This window comes from Xiphophorus maculatus, chromosome 1 (genome assembly GCF_002775205.1).
Source record: "Xiphophorus maculatus strain JP 163 A chromosome 1, X_maculatus-5.0-male, whole genome shotgun sequence".
Lineage (NCBI taxonomy): Eukaryota > Metazoa > Chordata > Actinopteri > Cyprinodontiformes > Poeciliidae > Xiphophorus > Xiphophorus maculatus.
In genome coordinates, this window is record NC_036443.1 from 7,716,054 (window position 1) to 7,737,806 (window position 21,753).

The following is a 21,753-nucleotide window of genomic DNA, read 5'->3' on the forward strand; positions in this document are numbered from 1 at the left end:
CATAGACACAGTTTATGTAGTTCTATAAAAGGTCTGTGGGTCTTGTGGTAAACTCAGACTTTTACATCTTATTTAAAGTTACTAAATGTACTTTTAGAAAATAGTCTGTGATTTTTAAAAATATGTTTATTTGTATGAAATAATATTGCTGACTCAGTTGAATCTGTGTTCTTTCAAAGTCCAATTTTCTCCACAACTAACACACAAAACGTGCAGAAGGACACACAAGCAGGAAGCGTATATCTGCTTTAGCACAGTGGAAATGGGCGATTAGAGCCTTCTGCAGACCTGACAGTGCTGCTCATCTGCAGCGGCCTGATAAGCCCTGAGGAAACTGACTTTTGCAGCTGGAGAGAGTAGAATCTTTTTTCCCAAATACTGCCCCAACTGGGACAAAATATCAGTGAAATTTACCTGGCCATTAGTTTGGCTATAGATGACAGCCCACATGAAGTATCTCTCCGTCATTAAAAGCTCACTGCTGGCACAATTACGCCAGACTATATCAGACTAGCCTTTAGCCTTAAGGTGAGGCTGAATCTGCTTATTTCGAAAGGTCAGTGGCCTGGAACGGCGAAGCAGAAGAAATCGAATACTGCAGGCTACTTTGAAACCCCCTTGGCGGTCGCTCTCATTTGTTCTGGAGGCCAGCAAATCAGTGGCTTGTTATGGCCTTAACCTCAAGAACTGCTAGCAGGGCAAATGAGGTGGGCAGGTCGGGCTATTGTCATGCGACAGCATTGGGCAGTTGATAAATTTGATAGACTTCAACCTCCTGAGTCTTTGTTCACTAATTTTCTTCTCCACACAGAGTGTGCAACACTCTCTCTATTGAAGTTTGAATTTGTGTGTTGAATATCATTAAGGCAGTCTTTTTGATTCAGTAGTTGTGGATGGGTTATATGACTGAGAGCAAGACATCCATACTTGCATCGACATTCAAATAATTTTGGTTCATCATCGTCACATTATTTTCCTTACCTACTTATAACACTATCTTATGTTTGATGGTGATGAGAATTAAGCAAAAAAAACACCATAGATGTGATATCCTCACAGAATAACTGATGGAAGAATCTGTAACGAGGCACTGGGAATAAGATATTTGCTTTTGATTGGAAGTGCTCTCTAAACTCTACAGCATAAGTGATATGTTCACAGTAATATTTGAGGAATTATAACTCAGGCAAATGCACCCGACTGAATGGTGTGGCCAGTGTAGGGTGATGGATGATGAGGAAAATGCTTTGGGATGGCAGACACCTCTCCCATTAATCTGCAGAACAGCACTGTCTGCCTCTGTTTGCATAGCAACACCGACTCCACATTATTCATTTAGCTGCTGCCTATTATCTGTTAGTTGATGAAAGGATTCTCCTTTGAAAGATTTGGAGGATGCTTTTGGCTTTCCCTCTGAAACTCCTGCAAGCTATCTGATGTGTCGGTTTTGGACAGAAGAGGCAGTTAATTGCTGCTCTCGCTACATTTCATACCAGATGAGAGTGCATCCTGCACGAGGATGCGCTCTCGTGCAGCTCCTCAGAAAATGCTACATTTGTTTCAGGTATGCACCTCATTTTGGGCATACTATGATTTAGGGCCTGAAAACATTGAGGAAAAACTGAGTTCACTTTGATCAATTTTAACTTTTATTTCTACCTTCTTTGTCCAGCAGTGTCTGTAGATTAGATCTCATTTATTTCAAATTAAGCTCTTAGGCTTAAAATTGTGCAAAAATACTGATGCTGTATTTAACAATGGCGATTCAGAGTAGCTGATTGAGCCTTTGCAATCGTCATTCACATTGTTAAAAATCAGAATTTAATTTACAGTCGGTAAGCTGGGAAAGGTACCTCTGTTAATCAGCCCGCTGCAGCCTCGCTAACTGAGTAAGTAAATGCTGACTTCTAATACTTGCAATACTCGATGGAGTGCAAATTGCAAGTATAAGATGATGCTCTCAATAAGATCTTAATAGCAACTACTAAGTTTTACATTCCTGAGAGATTTTGGTCTTTATTAACATGGTAGATTCATACTACAAATGTATCAGCTTCACATTCATGATGCAGAGGTGGCATTCCATCACATCCCAAATGTGCATTGTGAAATGGAGATGTGGTGACATTGGAGGCTATTAGAGTACAGTGATCTAGTGGTCAGGTTCCAGAAACCAATTTGAGAATATTTCAGCTTTCGAGTGGCACAAAGCACCACTTGAGGTAGCCATCAGAAGATGGGAAGACCAGGGTTATAAGAAGATGGTCATAGTCAGCAACGATATGGTGCAAAGTGTGCAGAGAAAACAATCTTTCACTCTGTTACATGATCACCACCACAGTCTGAACAATTTGCAGAAGGCAGATTCTGACTCTACTATCTGAATGTTGAAACTGAGATCAGGACCTGAGACACTTCCAATGTGTTACTGTACAATTTTAGTAAACCTGTTTGGATTGTAGCCTTAGTACCCTGTTGTTTGCTAACAGGAGAGGTGCCTAGTGTGGTCTTCAGCTACTGTCACCAGCATGTTTCAAGGTTCAACAAGTTTCTATATACTTAGTTTTAGCAAACGGTTATTTGCATGTGTTGTTTTTGAACAGTCGGCCTATTCTGTGACCTCTGAGATCTGAGACAACTGCTGCTCACTGGATATTTTCTGTTTTCCAGACTAATGTCTATAAATCCATGGTTCTTTGAGCACTTGATAAACTGCTGATCTACTAGGATTTTCACAAACACATCTGTCTGGCATCAACAAGCATATCGTGTTAATTTGAATCCGTTTTCTTCTACATTTCATTTGAGCTTAAAGAAGCATTTTTCTGCATGTTTGGATTTATGTAAATGTCTGAAGTACTGAGTTGCAAAAATTATTTTTTTGGTGGGGGGCCGCTTTGAATAAAATTAATTGGACCTTGTTTTTAATTTTAGTTGTGAATCTTGGTGTAAATACTTCAAAGCTAGTACTTTTGGTCAAGGTTGTGAGAATCTGAAATTGCCTCATGATTGAAATGATTTACTTTTGTAGCTCAAGCAAAACTTAAACCTCTGGCACTATAAAAAGAGGAGAACTTTTCAAGGTATGTTGTCCAGAGACCAATACCTTATCTAAGACAACATCTGGAATAATTCTTTGGACAATAATTTATACCAAAGTCTGTAGTCTATTCCTGCTCTTCTTCCAATATCTGCACTGAAATCAAACTGGAAACCCAGTCAGACTGGCTCATGTGACATTTAACATCTTTATGTTCAACAGTCTGCATCAATCAACATGAGTCATTGTTCTGCCAGTTTCATACCCAAGCCCACTGACAATTTCAAGCTCCAAATGACAACCGCAAACTTTTGGACTTTTTGTAAAAGGTGTTACCTTCAAGCTATTTTGAATTAACAACTCCTAAACCAAGCACTTTTATTTTTATACCTTGGATCCTATTTTGGCTTATGTCAAAAACTTCATGCTAAGGAACAGCTGTTGTACAGATGCTAATTTTGTGGATAATTGCATCTCTATCCCAGACTTATACTGATGGTGACCTAAGAATGCAGTGTGTGATCAAATATGAAGAGACAAGTTTGTCTTAATAAAACTGAATTTGCCTTCTGTGTTGTCTTATAAACACGAGTCTCAGTGAAAAGAAGCAAGAAAACTTGCTGGGAAAACTGGGGCAACACTTTCTTGTCAAACTAAACTATCTGAAATCAAACTGAGATAAGATCTATTTGTGGAGCCCCTGCTGGTGTCCTCAGGCAGATTCCAATGTTTATTCTCTAAAGAATCAGCAGGATTTTTTACATATAAAAACACTAATGAAACGGTGAGCATGGATAAAAAAAACTAATGACTTTGATAACAGCTTCTTTTATATATTTTATATAAACAGTAAATTTCCCCAAATATTTATGCAAAGTTGTTGCTGTTGTTTTTTACTTTTTTGCAGCTCATATTGCTTCTCAGTTTCTGTTTTCAGGTGTTTTGCTCGTTATCCTTACATTTTTTTTTATTTTTTTTATGAAGCCTCCACAGGATCTCAGCAGGATTGAGATTAGAAAATTATGCAAGTCAACATAATTTGTCAGATGAGCCTAATAGTCTTTAAGGAACATGAAGTGTTAGGTTTTTTGTGGTACAAATGTATTTGACATAGTTAGTTTTTCTTCTTCATCAGTAGTGTTGATCATGTTTGTAAATCCCAATGTCTCTTACATCTCGGATTATTACTCTCTCACCTACATACTGGTATTACGATGTTGCCTGTAATTTATGTTATTACGTACATTTACACAAGCAAAAGATATTATTTTAAAAATGTTTTTATTTTACTCCACTTTACATTTCCAGTCCACTTTAGAGTCTGGATCAGTAGGTAATAGTTGTCAGTCGGATTATGAACTCAAAATTTCAGCTAAGTATAGAACTTAGTGTAGAGCTAAGTGTAGAACAGTATAGTATTTGTGTTGAGATTATGTTAAAAGTTTCAACTGCTACTGTTTCTTTTTCTTTACTTGACAGCCAGCAATACCAAGAAAAATATTAGATGTTTGATGCCATTTTGATTCTGTACATGAAAAAAAAGTTTTAAAAAAGTTATTACAAGAAAGTACAAGTCACATAATCCAGTAACATTTGGATAATTATTGTCTTAATTAATGCAAAGTCTCATTTCAACAATATTCATAAATGTTTCTACATTAATTTCTCTCTTAGCCAGTGCTGATTCCGTCTACTTTGTACCTAGAAACTTTTATACTTGTGGCATTAAACTATATCACATTATCTTTCCATTTATTCCAGTATTTTCATAAATTATGAAGAAAAAATGTTATAAAAATCTGACAAGAATCTGTATGAGTTTAATTGTTCATGACTATTTGGAAACTTTTTATTACTCTCCTCCATTCCCCTTTATTTTGATGCCGATTTCTGTTTGGTCCGGTTGACTCCTATAAAATATGACAAATTATGATCATTGATTAAGCCAGAATAACTCATTGGACTCCTGTTGGAAGCTAAAATGTATTGGACTCACGTGAGCTAATTTTCCTGCAATATACTATACGTACAAAGTAGAAAATCACTTTAAGGTCGCACCAGGTGCATAAAGTCATACAGGTGGGTAAGAATCTGTAAAGTTATTGTTTTGTTTTGTTTTTTTTTACATTTGGGAAAATCTTACTTTATCTTCTTTATATCTCTTGACATCTCAGATTTCTCTGGTGTAATTCTTGCTGAAATTATTTATAGATAACAATATTCTTTTGTCCATCATCACTTACCCCTCAGGATAACAATATATTATCACCATATAAGTAAAAATACATTAGTGAGGGAAATTAGCTTGCACTTTATTATAAATATGAAAACTACAGATGAAGATATGCCTATTTTTTTTTCAAATTCATGTAGAGTATGTTGCTATAAGAACTGTCTTTTATCATTTTAATGTGCACTCCGACCTCACCCAAATCTCACAAATCAGTGCTTCCTCTGTTGACTTCTCAAAATATTGACTATTTAGATTTTCAAATCTTTGAAATTATTGTTTGCATTATATCCTTAAAAACCCTTTTTAATACCCACATTTTATACCCACCTGATTAATTATGTGGAAGTTCTAAATGTAAGTTCTCCTTTAATTAAGATTAACTTTGAAACCATGACAAAACCCTGTCACATAGAATTAAGAAGTGATACAGGGAGTAAAAATTACCTTTAATGCTATGGGAATCTGTTTGATTTGTCTCTCATTTCTACAAAAGTGGCCTGACATTGGATTTGCGGCACTTCAAGTGTCACCTGCTCCTTAAAGACAAACAATTTTTATGTTTCAACTTTAAAGTTGAGGTCCATCAGAGTGTTAATGGCTGGTATCACACACATACAATGATTTCTTTGCCCTTTGTTTCCTGCAGGATGTCCAGCTGACCCTAGCAGGAAGAGAGCAGCAGACGGGATATCATCTTATTCTCACATCATCACGCCTCGTGAAGTCACCACCGGCTTTAAAGGAGGAAGCCTGTCAACCCGAAACATCCTTCAACTTAATGGTCAGCACATCAAGCTTAATATGTTAATGCACCAACAAATTAGTTGCTGCCACTGGGGTAAAAATGTTTAAAACGTCTTAAAATAGATGATTTGGTTGCAGTAGCTTAATCTCAAGATGTATTATTTTGAAAAATACAACCTTATAACGTGACGACAGCATAAAGGAAGAGGCATCGTTGACTATTCCACTTTGCACAATGTCTCTGGATGGTTTTAGTTCCTCTGTGTGCTTCGTTTTCCTCATGTTTTATATAAGCATTGAATCAGGATTATTTATTTGGTTCATATCTGTGTCGATTTTTCTGCTGAAAGACCAAATCACCACTCATATTCAGTTTACTGGTAGAGGCAACTCAATATCTCTGTAAAATGACCCAATATTTTAAAGCATTCATAAAGTGATGCACTCTGACAATGTTGACAAGGTCATTTGGACGAGAAGCAGGCCCACAGCATCACATACCCTCTACCTTACTTAAGTCAGCATGATCTTTCAAATATTGTGAAATGTTGCAAAAAAGCTCAGCATTAATCTGATTTGACCCCCCCCCCCCCCCCCCCCCCCCCAAAAAAAAAAAGACTACAAATGAAGATTCAGTAGAGTTCATAAATATTTTAGTGGTGGGACAGGAATGCGTTTTGTTGTCTCTTGCATGACTCCCAAATATTGCTTATAATGTAGAAAAAAGTCCAATAGTTGTCTTTTTAAAACCATCCTGTAATGCATCATTGGTCAGTAATGAAAGATTTCTACAAATTCTGATCACCATAAAAAAATATAAAGTACAACTGAAAACATTTTCAGTTGTATTTAGAGGCACCAATAATTCTGTCACCTATTCCTTTACATTAATTTTATTAACAATAATCAATTTGAATATAGGACTTTTTTCAGTTTTCAATGTAAAATTATGCTGTTGCAGTAACAAGTGCATTTATTCCTAACCTTTACCATGAGTACTAACCGTTTTGTTTACCTTTGAGTCTGGTTATTGCACATTGGAGTTTCTCCACTCAGCTATCGGTGTGTGTCTGAGCCCTTGTTTGAGTGGAGCCTCAGCCACAGAGGAATCGGCGTCTTTTATTTGGGCGTTGACCGCGCTGCCGCCACCTTGATCGGCTCAGTCAGATACATTTCACATTCTTTCTATTGGCTGCACCAGCGAACCACTCAATTTCCAGGCTAATTGAGCTTGCACAGGCATCTCTAGTGGTTAGCCACAATCCTGTTTGTGGTTTGTTTATTTTTTGACTGTGTGTGCATGTGTGTCGGCGTGTGCAAGCATAGCCTTAGCAAAGGCACACAAACACACAGGGGGGAAACCAATTTTTCCCTCAATTAAGCGAGCCATCATCAGTCAACTGGCTTGCTATTGGTAAATTTGTCTTGAATTTTAACTATTTCTGAAACCCACACTCACAGAGTCAGAGGTTTCGCATAAGACATATAAAATAAGCATATAATTGCACAGTGTGATACAAAATGCATCTGACAGGTATAGAATTGCAAACTGGCCTGCAGAAATGATGTGTCATTTCACAAATATTTCAGCTTTATTCACTGTGTCCAAAGCACTGATAAACAGTTATGCTGCTAAAAAGCTCGATGTAGCTCAGATTCTGTGTATAAAAACATATTTACAAATTGTTTCATGGACAGGTTCACCTCACAATCGCTTTACACACTGTGGCAATCAGTCACTCATACCTCTTGTTGCTATGCAAACACAGGCTGTTCACTGTTTGCTCTGTTTCTTACATGTCTTCCCCACCACAGCGTTCCCACTTATTGTCTCTTTTACATTCTCTCCTTCCTTCACCTTGGTGTGCCAGTTAAGCATACAGTGTGCCTAATTGCTTTCACTGGAGTCCAGTCACACCAGCAAGACTTAGTGAGCAGAGCAGCTACACACCATAGGGTGGTATATGTGTGTGTGTTTGTGTCACTCTCCTGCCCCACTTCTTCCTGCCGGTGGCTGTGAAGGATAGCCAGACACTATCAGGTTAGCGCACTGGCTCCCAGCCTGATACGGTGTTGATAATGAGACTTGGAAAAATGTCTAAGGATAAGGAGTCGTACGAGTAGGGGGGGAAAAAGAAAAGAATAGCAGACATCAAAGATTTTGGCTTGGAAGCATACAACCTAGAAATATTCTTCACAGGGAAAGTTTTGTAATACCCCAGATTTATCCAGGCTTAATTAAGTCCAATAAAAAAAGATTAGCAATGTTTGTTTATTGGTTTTAAAATGTTCCATTCATTGTTCCAGTTTATATCCCAACTCTGTTCTGTTTGAAATCATGTAGGTCTTGAGTACACCCTGGAAATGTAGCCATCTATCACTTGGTAAACAAACACTTTGTTCTGACTTGTGAGGGCAGTTTGGCAAAAAAAAGCAATAAAACAAACATGAAAAGCGTCTATTTGAGGTGAGGGAGCAAGCTGGGATGCCCAAAGAAAACTTATGCACAAGTAGATGGAAACCTCATATAAACAGGCTGAAACAAGCTTGAAAAACTTGAATGTTTGAGAAAAAGTTGCTGCTTAAAGAAATATAACCTTCGTAGAGTGGGGTTCTGTAAGAAGACTATAAGTATTCAAAAATCCTACCTCTGTGGAACTTGCAGATCAGAAAGTGAGTCAAATATGTCACAATGAGAAATGGCTGTTATATAAATTAATCTTGCACTTCTGACAAAAACCTACATTCCCTAAAAATCTACAAAAATATAAACAGCTAGATTCCTTTTGTGGAAGAATTACTGATATGTTTGTTTTGCTGTGACTGTTCATGTTCAAGGTGTTCCTTCAACTTAGCAAACACAAAACCTTTTCTGCTGCTAATTTTTATTTTGCCAATTCATTTGGTAAGCTTAAATACTTATAATTAATTTGGTTAAATTAATCTATTCAGCATTTTACATAGTGCAATATTGAAAGTTAACTTTAGAATTCTTTTGCAAAATGGTAGAAATGTAAAAAAAGAGAGAAAATGCTCAAAGAAAGCAGGACACAAGTAACTTCAGTTTGTTAGTTGTATGTGATGAAGCAGAAAGCACTGGTCAGCATAGTATGTGGCATAGAAAAAAATCCACTCCAAATGCACAAAATACTAGCAAATGCAGAAGCATTAAAAAATGTGTTCTACCGCTTGTACAAAACAAAACAGAACTGGGTTAATTTACAAGAAATGTAGAGTCTCTGCAAGATTAGTAATAAGGGGAGATTGTTTTTTCTAGAAATCAACGCTGCAGTTTAAGCTTTGTTTAAATACGTTCATAATTCTGTGACTGGTCCACTTGACTAAATTAAAATAATTGATAACTACGTAATCACTGAGGCAAAAGAAGACATCAGAGAATCTTCTCACTTGAAAATTTGGAGATTATGGTCAAACATTTTATCTTCTCCATCTGTTTTTATTTGTATTTTTGTAATTTTTCTTCTGAAGTGTCATTTGGATGTGTTGAAAGGTGCCAACAAGGAAAAGGCATCATCATTATCAACATGAGGAGAACAGATTCCATTCTTCCCAGTGAACAAATTCATCACTTTGGCCTGTTTTTACTTGGCAGCAAGGAACACGGCACAAGAACACAGGCTGGACGGAGATGCGGCGCTGTTGAACAGAAACAGAATCAGAGCTCGGGACATCACCCCTGAAGTACAAAACCTGAACACCGACAGCAGACGGCGAAAGCTGGACTGCATGGCTGCAGTGCATCGGCTGGAGGCTAAAGAGAACACAAAAGCAGCCGATGTTACGGTAATGTCAGACTTTGCGCTAATAAGGATTTGCAAATAACTTTGTTGCTAAACATTTTTGAGAAATCAGCATTTCATTTCTTAGCAGAGTACAAGTTCCAAAACAAGTGACAAACACGTACAAACACACGCATATGCACCCCCACCCACCCCCACACACGTGCACCCCCTACATGTATGCATTAACGTGTGTGGGTGTGTGTATGCTTTTAAAATCCAAAAAAAATTTTGACACGTTTAGAAAAGTATTTCCAGTATTTAACGCTCCCAAATATGGATGTTCTTTGTTAAATTGGAATACCTAGTTTTTATTCCAAGCACTTGACGTAGACGGAGAGTCTGCAGCAGTAAACCTGCCTGCTAGGACGTTTATCCAAACTGTACTGTGTTGTGTAGAAAGAATGCAATCAGTGGAGAAGCAGTGAAGTGTTAAAATATGTCTTGAAATAGTCACCGAAAGGTCATGGAGAAAATTATTGATTTAGTGCAACCTGAGTTTTACTGGCTGTACACTGGCCAGTGTTTCTACCAGTAATGATGACATTTTACTCCACAAAGTCATTAACTGAACACTCTGCTCTGAGAGTATTAGAGCTATGAGCTGTTGCACAAGAACACTGCACAGATCAAAACTGATCACAAAACTGCTCTGGAAACTGTCACAGCAGTTCATAGAGAACATTTTGGGTGAAGACCATGATAGTGTGTAGTAAGATGCCACTATAAAACATTTATCAGTCCTTTGGTGTTGTTTTTCTGGTGTCAGGGTCTAAATCCAGCAACTCGGTTGATCAGAGAACATCAACCCAGCGACGAGTACAGCAAGGCAGAGGGAATTGCGAACATGCTGAGCCAGGCCATCACCACACAGCACCTTCTCTATGCCAACCTGGGCTCTGCTGAATACATGGAGTTTGTCCTGAAGAATCCCTTTAACGTGCCTCAGACCGTCACCATTCACAGCGATGACTCTGAGCTCAGGTGAGACTCTCCAGACAGTTAGTAGAGTGTGGTATCTACCTTTATCTGCACCGTTATTAGTTTATTTTGAGAAACCTAATCTTCCTCCAGAAAAAATAAAAACAAAGGTTTTCTTAAAGAAATTAAAACATTTTATGGCCACAGCATGATACTTCTAGAGTGGCTCAAAGTAACAAGTGTGTGCTTTAAGCTGTCAACACAAAACTTTATGTGCTTAAATATTTACAGTGCATCCAGAAAGTACTTAAAGTGCTCTATTTTTCCACATTTTATGTTACAACTTTGCACACAGATACCCCACTATGACAATGTGGAACAATTGTTTGAGTGTTTTGCAAATGTATGAAAAATAAAAAAATAGTAACATTTTTGGGGATCTTGACGTCTTTGTAGTTCAATGCCACCAGAAAGCTCAAGAGATCAGTTTTGTTGTATCTGGTTTCACCTTTTTTCATACATACAGACATTTTTTCCCCTATGTTTTAATGTTCTCTTCTTTTTAACAAATCTGTTGAACTTATTCTCAGAGATGTACTTTAGTAAACTCGTTTATGACGGATTCATCCATGCGTGCATTGTCTTTACCCACCTGCATTTCAAAGTTGTTCTTAACCTGTTTACTGTGACATGTCGAGCCACATTTTTCATCGTCGCGCACAACTTTTATTTGTTGCTCCCAAGACTTCTTAATTCATTAATTTGTAAACATGGTGCTATGCTTGCTTAGTATGTGTTACCTCTTTTAAACTGGAAGGATGTTGTAAATTTATTGGTGGCTCTCCAATCTAACACGCTAGGTGTGAACATGTGTTTTTTGTGCGGTATGTGTTTTCTGTTGTTAGATCGTAACAAGCCATGCTCCTACGTTAAGCTGTGTTCACACTTTGTGAATGTGTTTCCATTTGTGATGTTAAAGCTCATGAGCCTATTTGTGCTCTGTGTTGTGGAATAATGTATCCTCACATCTCACACACTCCAGTGTAGCAGACTGAGAAGTTGGCCCTAAATTGACAACTAAACAATTCAACCATTTTAAAATTTCACTACTCTTGATATTATGCTACAAGCTAATACATAAAGTTAGCGCAGCTGAACTTTGTATAAACAAGATCGACACTTAACAAGTCAGAGGTCCAACTCATATCAAATTATATACAATCCACTTCAGTCCAGAATCAGTTTAAAACTAACCAGAAAAAGGCTCAGAAGCAATGGGCCAGGTGAGCTGTCTGTAATAGAGACAGTGAAAAAATGCATAAATGGATAGGAAAACCTACGCCACTCTGGCTGTAGCTTTTACCAAAAATGAATTTTTAAACATAGTTTTGAAAACAGATTTGCGGTTTCTTCAATGTACAGCTGCAGGACATACTCAAACGTTACAGCGAAATTATAAACACTTTCCACTTTCTCCAGAACAAAACTTTTCTACTGTTTGTGAGGTAATGTTTTGGAACTAACAGTGACCCACAATCAGCTCTTATACGATGATCACATCTTTATTTAGGAGCCAAACATTTATTACTCAGAGTGGCATTTGGTTGTGTCGTCTGTTCTTCTCTCCTCCTCCATTTAAATTAATACATTTTCTGGCCTGTTTTGTGTTATCAGACTCAGTAATGATGAAGATTTTGGATTTAAAATTGAACCCCTGTAGGATTCCAGTAATTTGGGACTCTCAAGAGTTTTTTTTCCCCCCTTAAACTTCAGGTTTACATGCTAAAGAACGTCCATCTTTGCACCAGTACACTTTCTTTTTGGTTTGTTTTTACTTTGTGCCTCTGGGCCGTACTTGTCATGAAGCTATGAACTGTGGGCAATTCCCTGAGGCAGTCTGCTGAAACGCAGACTCTCTGAAAATGTTACACCAGGGCTCAAAACATCTCGGAGAGAGTCCCGATGCAGCTGATGATTTGACAGTGGGTCCTTGCAGTATTAGCTGGAACCAGCTTCATACTTCCTACGTGTGGACATGAACATCACAAATAAATATGCATGCATATTTATTTGGACTATTCTTGAATAGTCCATATAGAGGCTGATTATTTGGAGGTAAATTTCACATGTTTACATCAACAATGATAAAGGAGATAATTTCAGTTTACAAGAATGTTTCTACATGGCACTATGCGTCAACTTTTTGCTCATTATTCACAGACACTTGATAGGCTCTCAGACAATGAAGATTCTTTCGCCTTCAGAAACATAAACATGTCCTTGACACAGATGCATCTGTAATCCTGGCAATATGCCAAATAACCCCTTTAATCCAAACACAGCAGCCATTATTCCTGATGTTTGTGCTTGATTCTTTCCCTGTCTCCATGCCGTGCCCGTTTCTTTTCATTTAGCATCATTGTTAATCCCCGCCTTCACAGAGTCTTTTGTTTTGGATTCCGATCATGCCTGAGCTTTGGATTAACATATATCAGGTTGATCAACAAAGGCAGCGGCACACCATGGATAAATCATTATGGCATTAGCCCGGCCACTGGGCCTCCTCTAATTGAGAGTCATCAATCCCACTATCTGTCCTCTTACTGGCTTAGCACCCTCTTTGTTTATTTATTTCTTGACAAGGCAGTGTGACAATTTGTACCAAACGCTTTCACCTTTACCAAGTGCTGGAATGTGTGAATGAAGAACAAAAGTTTTGCATTATTGGACATGTGTCTTTTGCAGCATCTGGGTTTCATTAGTGAAACTTGTAGTTCCCTATGTGCACCGTATATTTTATGACCCTATGATATTTTACTGTACATAAGCAACCCTCCTGCATGTTGAGCTTCAATGTGTCTTTGATTATCCTACCCTACACTTGTTAAAACCTTATCCAGATATGTTGAATAATTCAGACACAATCACTGACAAAAATCTCAAGTACCTTGAAATTGTGAGCAGATTAGGACACGTAACCATAGGTTACAGATAGTTATGGACTAGTTACCGTTACAGAGATTAGTATAATGTTAAGTAAAATAGTGTAAAAAGTGACCCTTTCGTTGTGTTACCTGACTGCAACTTCCTGATACTGTGGTCATCATAATCAAAATTTTGATAGTACTATTAAATCCTTGTTTCTTGTCCATCTGTATGAATTCACCTCAGTCAAGTCATCAGTCAGAAAATGCGTCATGAAGAAGAAAAAAACATATATAAATGCATCGGACTTCAAGTTGCAGGACCAGCCAAACGGTGGAAAAAAATGTGCAACTCATTGCCCATAAAATGCTGTAATCGCTGACAGTTCTGTAACCACAGGTTTATCTGCTGATCATTTTAAAATCTGTATCAAATTTGAAAATATTTTGGATAATCTTTGCGATATCCAAGACTAATTTAGAAAAAAAAATCCAGTCCCCAACATTTATTATACAAAAGCAATTCACTTGGCTTTTTTTTTCATAAGTACTACATGAATTAATTAAACTGCATATACAATGTTAAGATTCACAGTAATTCTGAATGTTTAACAATTTCCAAAACCACACAAAAAAAAAACCTTGTAAAATTGCACACAGGGTCGGTGCGACACCGCCGGACTGCGCACAGTGTGAAGAGCTTGTGGGGTCTAAATGATCTCATCTCTTAAGACCATTGGAGAGTTAAAAGCTTTGAGCAACACTGCACTTGTTTAAGATATAGTGAAAGGAGAGGTTTTTTTAGCAGTTTTATTTTTCCGTTAATACCTTCTGAGAGTAAAACTTAACTTTAGATTTTCTGTTGATCTTTTCCAATAATTAAAAGTTGAATTCCAAAATGTCAGATTTTTAAATGGAACAAAATTGTCCATAAAGATGCATGAAGGTTACATGTGTCAAACCTTTGCAAATAGATGTATCCTTATGCCCATTCTTGGCTTGTATCTAAAGCATTTTACATCATAATCAGATTATTCATTTTTTCCCACTCAGTGTAAAATTGCTTATCAAGGAGAAGATAGGGTAACACCTGTGATATTTACAGGTTTATTGTGTAGTCCAAATTCAAGATCAATATGCCAAATGCATACAGCAGCATTTCTAACCTCTCGTTGATATATTTAAAATGAATATTGTGTCCTGTCAGAAATACATACATATACCGTTAGACGAGGTCACTCCAAAACAAGAAAGGTGGTCTAACAAAGCCGATAAAGTTTGAATAATAAACTAAGTCAACGATGGTCAACTCTTACCAATCTTACACAACTCCAGAAAGGTTTCAGGCAAAAAGAATTTCATTGTGAATTCCATTGTAATCATTTCATTCATATTTCATCTGTTTTCTTCTCCATCTCAGTGGGGAAGTAAAAGTGTCTATAATATCCGTGTTGGACTACATGAGCAGCAGCTTGGTCAAAACACCAAAGTTGCTCTGCTGTCGCTTCCTCATCAATATTTCAGCCGATGTTTGACACGCAGGTTTCTTGAGAACCTGGGGCGAGCTTTGGGTCAGGTCTTTGTTCTACAAAAACAAACCAGAAACAAGGCTGGCCCTAACTCACAATTCCAGCATCAGTCTTTGAAGACAGAGTACTTAGCGAAAGGCTAAGCTAGCTGTAGCTTTGATGTCAGCAGTTGTTTTCAAGCCCATAGGCTTCTCTTGATGGACACGTTTGCTACCTGTTGTCATCTATTTTGTTGGGAATTGTGCACTTTGCCTGGCCGATCCCTGTGTGCTGGAAGACTGATGGCTAGCAGATTGTGTTTCCTCCAAGCTGTGCTGCTTTTCTCCCATAATTTTTTTTTCCTATGCTGTTTTCAGCTCTGCATTTCAGTCGTCTTATTCTTCGGTTTTTGGTTTCTCTTACTTTGCTGTTTTTACTTTTATTTAATAATTAATCGGCCAACAGTTTGCAATAAAAACTCGCAGGTGAAACAAACACCCATAAAAGCCTCTTTGTTGTCTATGCCAAGGGCAAAATGTTTTATTCAAACCGCACTGTGGGAATATCCAGATACATTTCATAGAAATTGACTGTAGCATCTTTGCCTAAAGTTGGCAATGATGGAGCTCTAAAAAATTTAAAAACTCCCAGTCTCCTATTGAGAAGAAATTTCCCCCTCCACTCCCATGGCTTCAAACCTTTTGAAGTCTAAAGCAACCGTTCCCTGAATGCATTTGTGTGTGAAAATTTTTGCATATAAAGAGAAAAAGAGGAGGAGAGATAAGACATTTCGTCTGTTGGAATGGGTTATCGCGTTCTGGTCGTTATTCCCTGGAAATCCATTTATTAGGGGACCCAACTGGGGCAATTTCTGTCCTCTTTACACCTTTTCCATACACGCTGTCAATAATTTAAGGCAAGTAAGTGTGGTGGAAGTGTAGCTGCTTGGTTCAGGAGTTTAGTGAAAGTTTACTCCTGGCTGTTCAGTAGAGTGTGTGCCTGTTAGACTTCAGACTTAAGAGTTCCCTTTATTTTTAAGATCTGGTGTCACCAGAAGTCTTCATTCATCAGTAGCTTGACAAGAAGATCGGCAGAGAGAGAAGAGGATGAGATGCAGCATGCTGAGGTTGAGAATCGAATCGTTGATTACAGTAGAGGTGTGCTTGCTCTACCAGTGAGGCACACAACAGCCATCATTTAAGATTTTCTTCATGGCTTTTAAAAATACAGAGTTGTACATTAACAACAAGCCTCCCAACTCATAACTATGTATGAAATGGTTGGTTACCTTCATTTCAGGAGATTATGTACTATAAAAATAATGACTAATTTTATTAAATGTGCCTTTCTTACACAAAGACACATTACAAACGCAAACTTCAGTGTATTTTGTTTGGATTGTATGTGATAAAGCTACACACAATAGTGTGTAATTGTGAAGTAGGACGAGTACTAGATGTTTTTTCAGAGATAGTTTTTTTTGCTAATTAGATTTTAAAAAATGTGTAGTTTATTTATAGTCAGCCCTCCTGAAACCATACACTGTACAAAAACATTTTTGCTGTAATAATAGCTGCAAGTCTTTTTGGGTATTTCTCTGCCAACTTCTGTTGAAGAAACAAAACATGACACTCATGTTTCAAACAATATCCCCATGTTTCACAGTGTTGTTTAGAGGTCAAAGAAAGTGTGTTTTCTTACACAGGGTTTTGCAAAAATATCTAAAACTTAAAGTTTGGTTTTATGTATCATTGTTATTTTCCATTCCATTTAGGTACTTAGGTCTACTTGTTGCTGGTTTATTTACTATAAATTTAATAGTGTTTATTACTGATTTTAAGAAGGTTCTAATTTGTTGACATTTTACAGATTAGGCTATATGCCCGAATAAAGGCATTTATTGGTGGGGTTTTTTTAAGTTATGTTTTTGATTTTATGTAACTTTACAATCAACTTTGACATTTTTGTGAAAACAAAAAAATATGTTCAAAGACTCTTCCAGTTCCTGTTATACTTTTTATTTGAGCACTGAATGTTTAAGTAGTTTCATGTGAATGACATCTAACTATTCTTTTTAAAATGTTCAATTTGGTTTCTGATTTGTGTCCGTTCAGATCAGTTTATCATGAAGAAAACATTTTACAATCATTTCTGAACAAAACCAGTTTGAACCACTTTGAAACATTGTGCATATTAAATACAAAATAAAACAATCTTACAAGATTATTTTTCAGATGTCTTGAAATGCTTAGTGATATACGATAGTCATCTCACAACAGATTTGAAACTGTGATCTGATGCATGTTTTGTCAAATTTGCAGAGGCTTTGATTTGCAGTTTCTAGTGCAGCTAAGTAATTGATTTGAATCTCATCTTTCACAGCAACTTTCTTCTTAAAAGGAAAAAGTGAAAAACAAAATGAGCCATGATTCTAAACCGCTTTTGGGCTTGTATGAAAGCAAGATGGTTCTTTAATACATAATCATGGATTTTCTTACAAATTTATATTTAATTTATGACAAGTCTTCAGATATGTTCATTTAAATGTGTGGTGTACCCATTTTAGTACTTTTTGGAGATTCTCTTGAACAGCAGACATATTCCAGAGTTGAAGCATATGTTGCTTTCTTCCGTACCAGCCACTTCCTCTCATCCATTTAGTCGTTCTACAGAAACAGAAATCGGATTTTTTTTCTCGGTGGTGTGTCTCTTCAGCTCTACCGCACGGTTTCCATTTTGATCACATAACAAGTCACATTGTGATCTTGAATGGCTTAAAAATATGTAAATCTTGCTTTGATTACATTTCTGTCCTTTAATCTTTTCATCCAGTGTCATCACTGACACTGAGGAGTGGCGTTACTTCAAAGCAATAACGAAAACCTCTACCCCGCTGGAGGAGAACATGTTTCACGTGGAAGAAGCAGCTCCTGGTCCCAGGGTTTATCTCCGGCCTAAAGAAAGTGTCCACATTCCCCTGAAGTATCAGAGCTTCCTGTGCAACCACATCACATCTGTCCAGGTGAAGTTCAGATCAGAGGGTGACTTTGAATGAACTGTTGTGATTTCTCTTTTTTCCCCCCCGTATTTATTGTTTTACAGTATAACGTTTAAAGAGATTTTATTTCTATTTTTTTGAACCGTAAGAAACAGACTTCGTGCTACCATGTGAGAAAACTCAGAGGGACTTCTGAACACTAGTTTTTTTTTGTTTGTTTGTTTGTTTTTTAATACTGATTCAAGTACATTAACATCTTTTGAAATATATTGGCCGTGAGCTCATCAAATATGTGTCTCAGCTGTGAAGAAGCCATGCAAATAAAATGTGGAGTGAAGCTAAGACTTGAGGAAAATGTCACCGCACCTCAGTGTTTAGTAATCACAGCTGATCTCTTTAACGGACACTCTGGCTTTCTCATTTTAGTTCTTTTCACAAGTTTGGTTCAAAACAAGTGTCACTTATATCAGATGTTCATCCTCAGTGGATTGCTGGTGGCCTGAAGCCCTTTGTTTGTTGTCTGTTGTTACCATTTACAGTTTTCTTGCGGGGTTTGTACATGTTGTATTTCCTGAGAATAAATTGGTGTTTATATGTAGATGCTCAGTTTTGATAACAGTGTGTGTTTTTATCAAATCCTTACAGGGACCAAGCTTCCTGCCTACAGGCAAAGGTTCCCAGATGGCCAAGAAGACGCTGTCCAACATTATTAATGCCAAAATTATCAAGGTACACAGTGTCCCATTACGCCTTGTACAATATTCTAAGGATCTTGAACTAGTTTTATCTCCAGCTGCAGATTTTTAGTTATCTCGGATGTGCTTGTGTTTTCTCCTTTGAAAAACCTTTTATCTGAAACCTTTAATGTAAAGATACATCTTAGGCTTCAAAAAGAAGCCACATACCCATCTGTTACATAATGTCTTGATGGGTTAGATATGGCAAACGAGGATATAGACACCTAATCCCACCACTACTGAATAGATTTTTGGATCTGAAGCTTATATCAGTTAACTTTAAGCTCCATCCTAAAGTTAACAGTCTTGTCTGCACAAAAACCCACAGACAACTAACTCCCTGAGGAATGCCAGGATAGCATTTCTTACCTTCTCATTTTTTACATACGTGTCACTAAAAAAGGAAATGAAAACTATTAAGTAGCCAGACAAGACAAAAGAGTAAGACTGTGGGATTAAAATAACTTATCTTTATTAACCTCTAATCTAATTATTTATTAGTCGCGAGATCCTAGGACGAGGCATCCGGGTGTGTGCACATCACATTTTGGGCCGTTTAGTCCACAATGCAAAGCTTTTCTCTATATGGGGCCTGGTGTCCATATGTGAGGCCATTATACTGCCACATAGTGGTAGTGGTAGAGTAGAACACATTACAGGTTAGAGCAGGGGTGGGCAACTCCAGGTCTCGAGGGCCGGTCTCCTGCAACTTTTAGATGTATCTCTACTTCAACACACCTGAGTCAAATAATGAGGTCATTAGCAGGACTCTGGAGAACTTGATTGCACTTAGGAGGTGATTCAACTGTTGGATTCAAGTGTGTTGGAACAAGGAGACATCTAAGAGTTGCAGGATACCAGCCCTTGAGGACCAGGATTGCCCACCCCTGGTTTAGAGCCAAGATGGCTGATAACACACCTCAAAATTCACATGGCAGCTTTTGATCCAAACTTTGCTCTGGTAAAAGATTAAATCAAATTTTATGCCTGATTTTTGTTCAGATATTTATAAAAGTGTTCAGTGTTTGTTGTAAAATTTTACAAAAGTTAGTATCTGCGGAGATTTACCATGCTGCTAAACATGACGTACACATATGTGGACAGAAGGACTTAGTGTCATTAGTTTTGTTGGTGATGTCCACAAATGTGGGCAATGGGAATTAGTTTTATAGAAAATGTTTTTGTGTTATCGTAAATACCAACAAAATGTGAGAATTAAATAATATTTTTAAAAGACTTATAGGGTCTTAAAAGCTGTCAAATTTGAGTTGGTGGAACCTGGAGAAATCCTGTAAACTATTCCATTAAAGTTTTGACTCCACTCTGTGTCTTTGTCCTGATCCAGGATCACGCTCCATATATCTCCATTTGTCCTAGTGTTAACACCTGCCTTCGAGTCCCTGCTGAAGAAAAACATGATACTACCACTGCCATGTTTCATGGTGGAGATGGGTGTTAAGGGCGTTTGTTTTCATCCACACGGAGTCTTTGCATGTTTATCTTTGGTCTCATATTAACAGAGCCACAGCTGTTAACAAGATGTTACAATGTTTCTGATGATCCAATACAAACAGAGAACTGAGCCATGTATCTGCAGAATGGAGATGCATGATCTTTTACAAACAGCATCTTCACATATCCTCATCAACCTGCGTTACACCATGATCCTCCTGGTGTTCATTTGCAGTATTTTGATTTGATCACATTACACAGGGTTGATAAATATGTGCCAATCTGCCAAGTATTTGTGCACCACCCCACCCCTGTAGCCCCTTCCTCCAGTTTTTGTATTTTCTGAGTCGGTCAGCACTGCAAGTCAGAGCAAGCAAACAAACAAAAAAAAAAAAAGCATGTCAACAGGTCAAAGAGGTCAGGTCTGGATCAAATCTGTATCCCGCTAAAACTGACAAGTCCCAACAGCAGAGCTGTCAGTATGCCAGCTCTGGCCCCGCTGTCAGTCAGCATACATCGGCAGATATAGGCCACAACTGCAGGTCAGCATGTCGCCGCAAAGCTGATACTCCCACGGTTTGGACAGCTGCTCTGCGTTCAGCAAGCAAATTGTTTGAGGTTAGCTTCCAGGACTGGAAATGTTCACCTATCAGACTGCTGGGGATACATTTGTATTGTATCAAAGTAAAGATTGAAAGTGCTGCTTTAAGTTTGTTTTTTTTTAAACATCACTTTTCAAAATTTCATTGTTGTGAATATTGAATTAGATTACTGGATAATTTAAAAGTAATTTTTTATATCTTTTTGAGAACGGTACACAAAAAGCATAAACATAAGGAGAGGCGCTAAGGCACAGTTTAGGAAAAAAGCTCTTGTTGACCTCTGCCAAGATCTCGCATTGTAATTAGCTTTTTACAGCTGTCTTTCTCACCAGTGATGTAACTTTCAATAAGCTGCCTAAAAGCCTCTTAAGTGGAGTCCCAATTTGGGATCCATCAGCTCCTCTAAGAAGCTCTTTAGCCTTCGGTAAATTCACCTAATTGATGTTCTGAAAGGGAGAGAAGGTTATCAAAGGATCCCCATTTTCAGATTGTTGTCTCCGCAGTTTGTAATTTAATTAGGAACTTGAGTAAAGGGAGAGGTCAAGTCGAGGCTTCAGACACAAAGAAAAATGAGCAAGAAAACCTCCAAGTCTAACTTAAACGTTAAATTGACTGCAAAAACAAAACTCAGAAAGCTTTAACGGACTCTGGAGAGGTGTTGTACTGACCTCCGTGGATGAGTCATAAGAATCGGACACAATCCTGTTCAGGGTTGCTTTGGTATGCATTTTATTTGCCTGTTTGGAGCGCTGGGGGAAAGCGCATTGCATCCCAGTTTTTTTTTTTTCTTCTTC

At 37.6% G+C, this 21,753-nt stretch overlaps 1 protein-coding gene across 1 annotated transcript in view; it reads left to right on the forward strand.

Moving 5' to 3' along the window:
• nphp4 (nephrocystin 4) overlaps positions 1 to 21,753 on the forward strand; it is a 174,259-nt gene that overhangs the window by 135,856 nt on the left and 16,650 nt on the right. Inside the window, exons 18-22 of the mRNA XM_014473925.2 lie at positions 5,920 to 6,054; positions 9,631 to 9,821; positions 10,587 to 10,801; positions 18,003 to 18,192; positions 18,814 to 18,897. Coding sequence (XP_014329411.1) covers positions 5,920 to 6,054; positions 9,631 to 9,821; positions 10,587 to 10,801; positions 18,003 to 18,192; positions 18,814 to 18,897 — 815 coding nt within the window. The remainder of the gene's footprint in view (positions 1 to 5,919; positions 6,055 to 9,630; positions 9,822 to 10,586; positions 10,802 to 18,002; positions 18,193 to 18,813; positions 18,898 to 21,753) is intronic.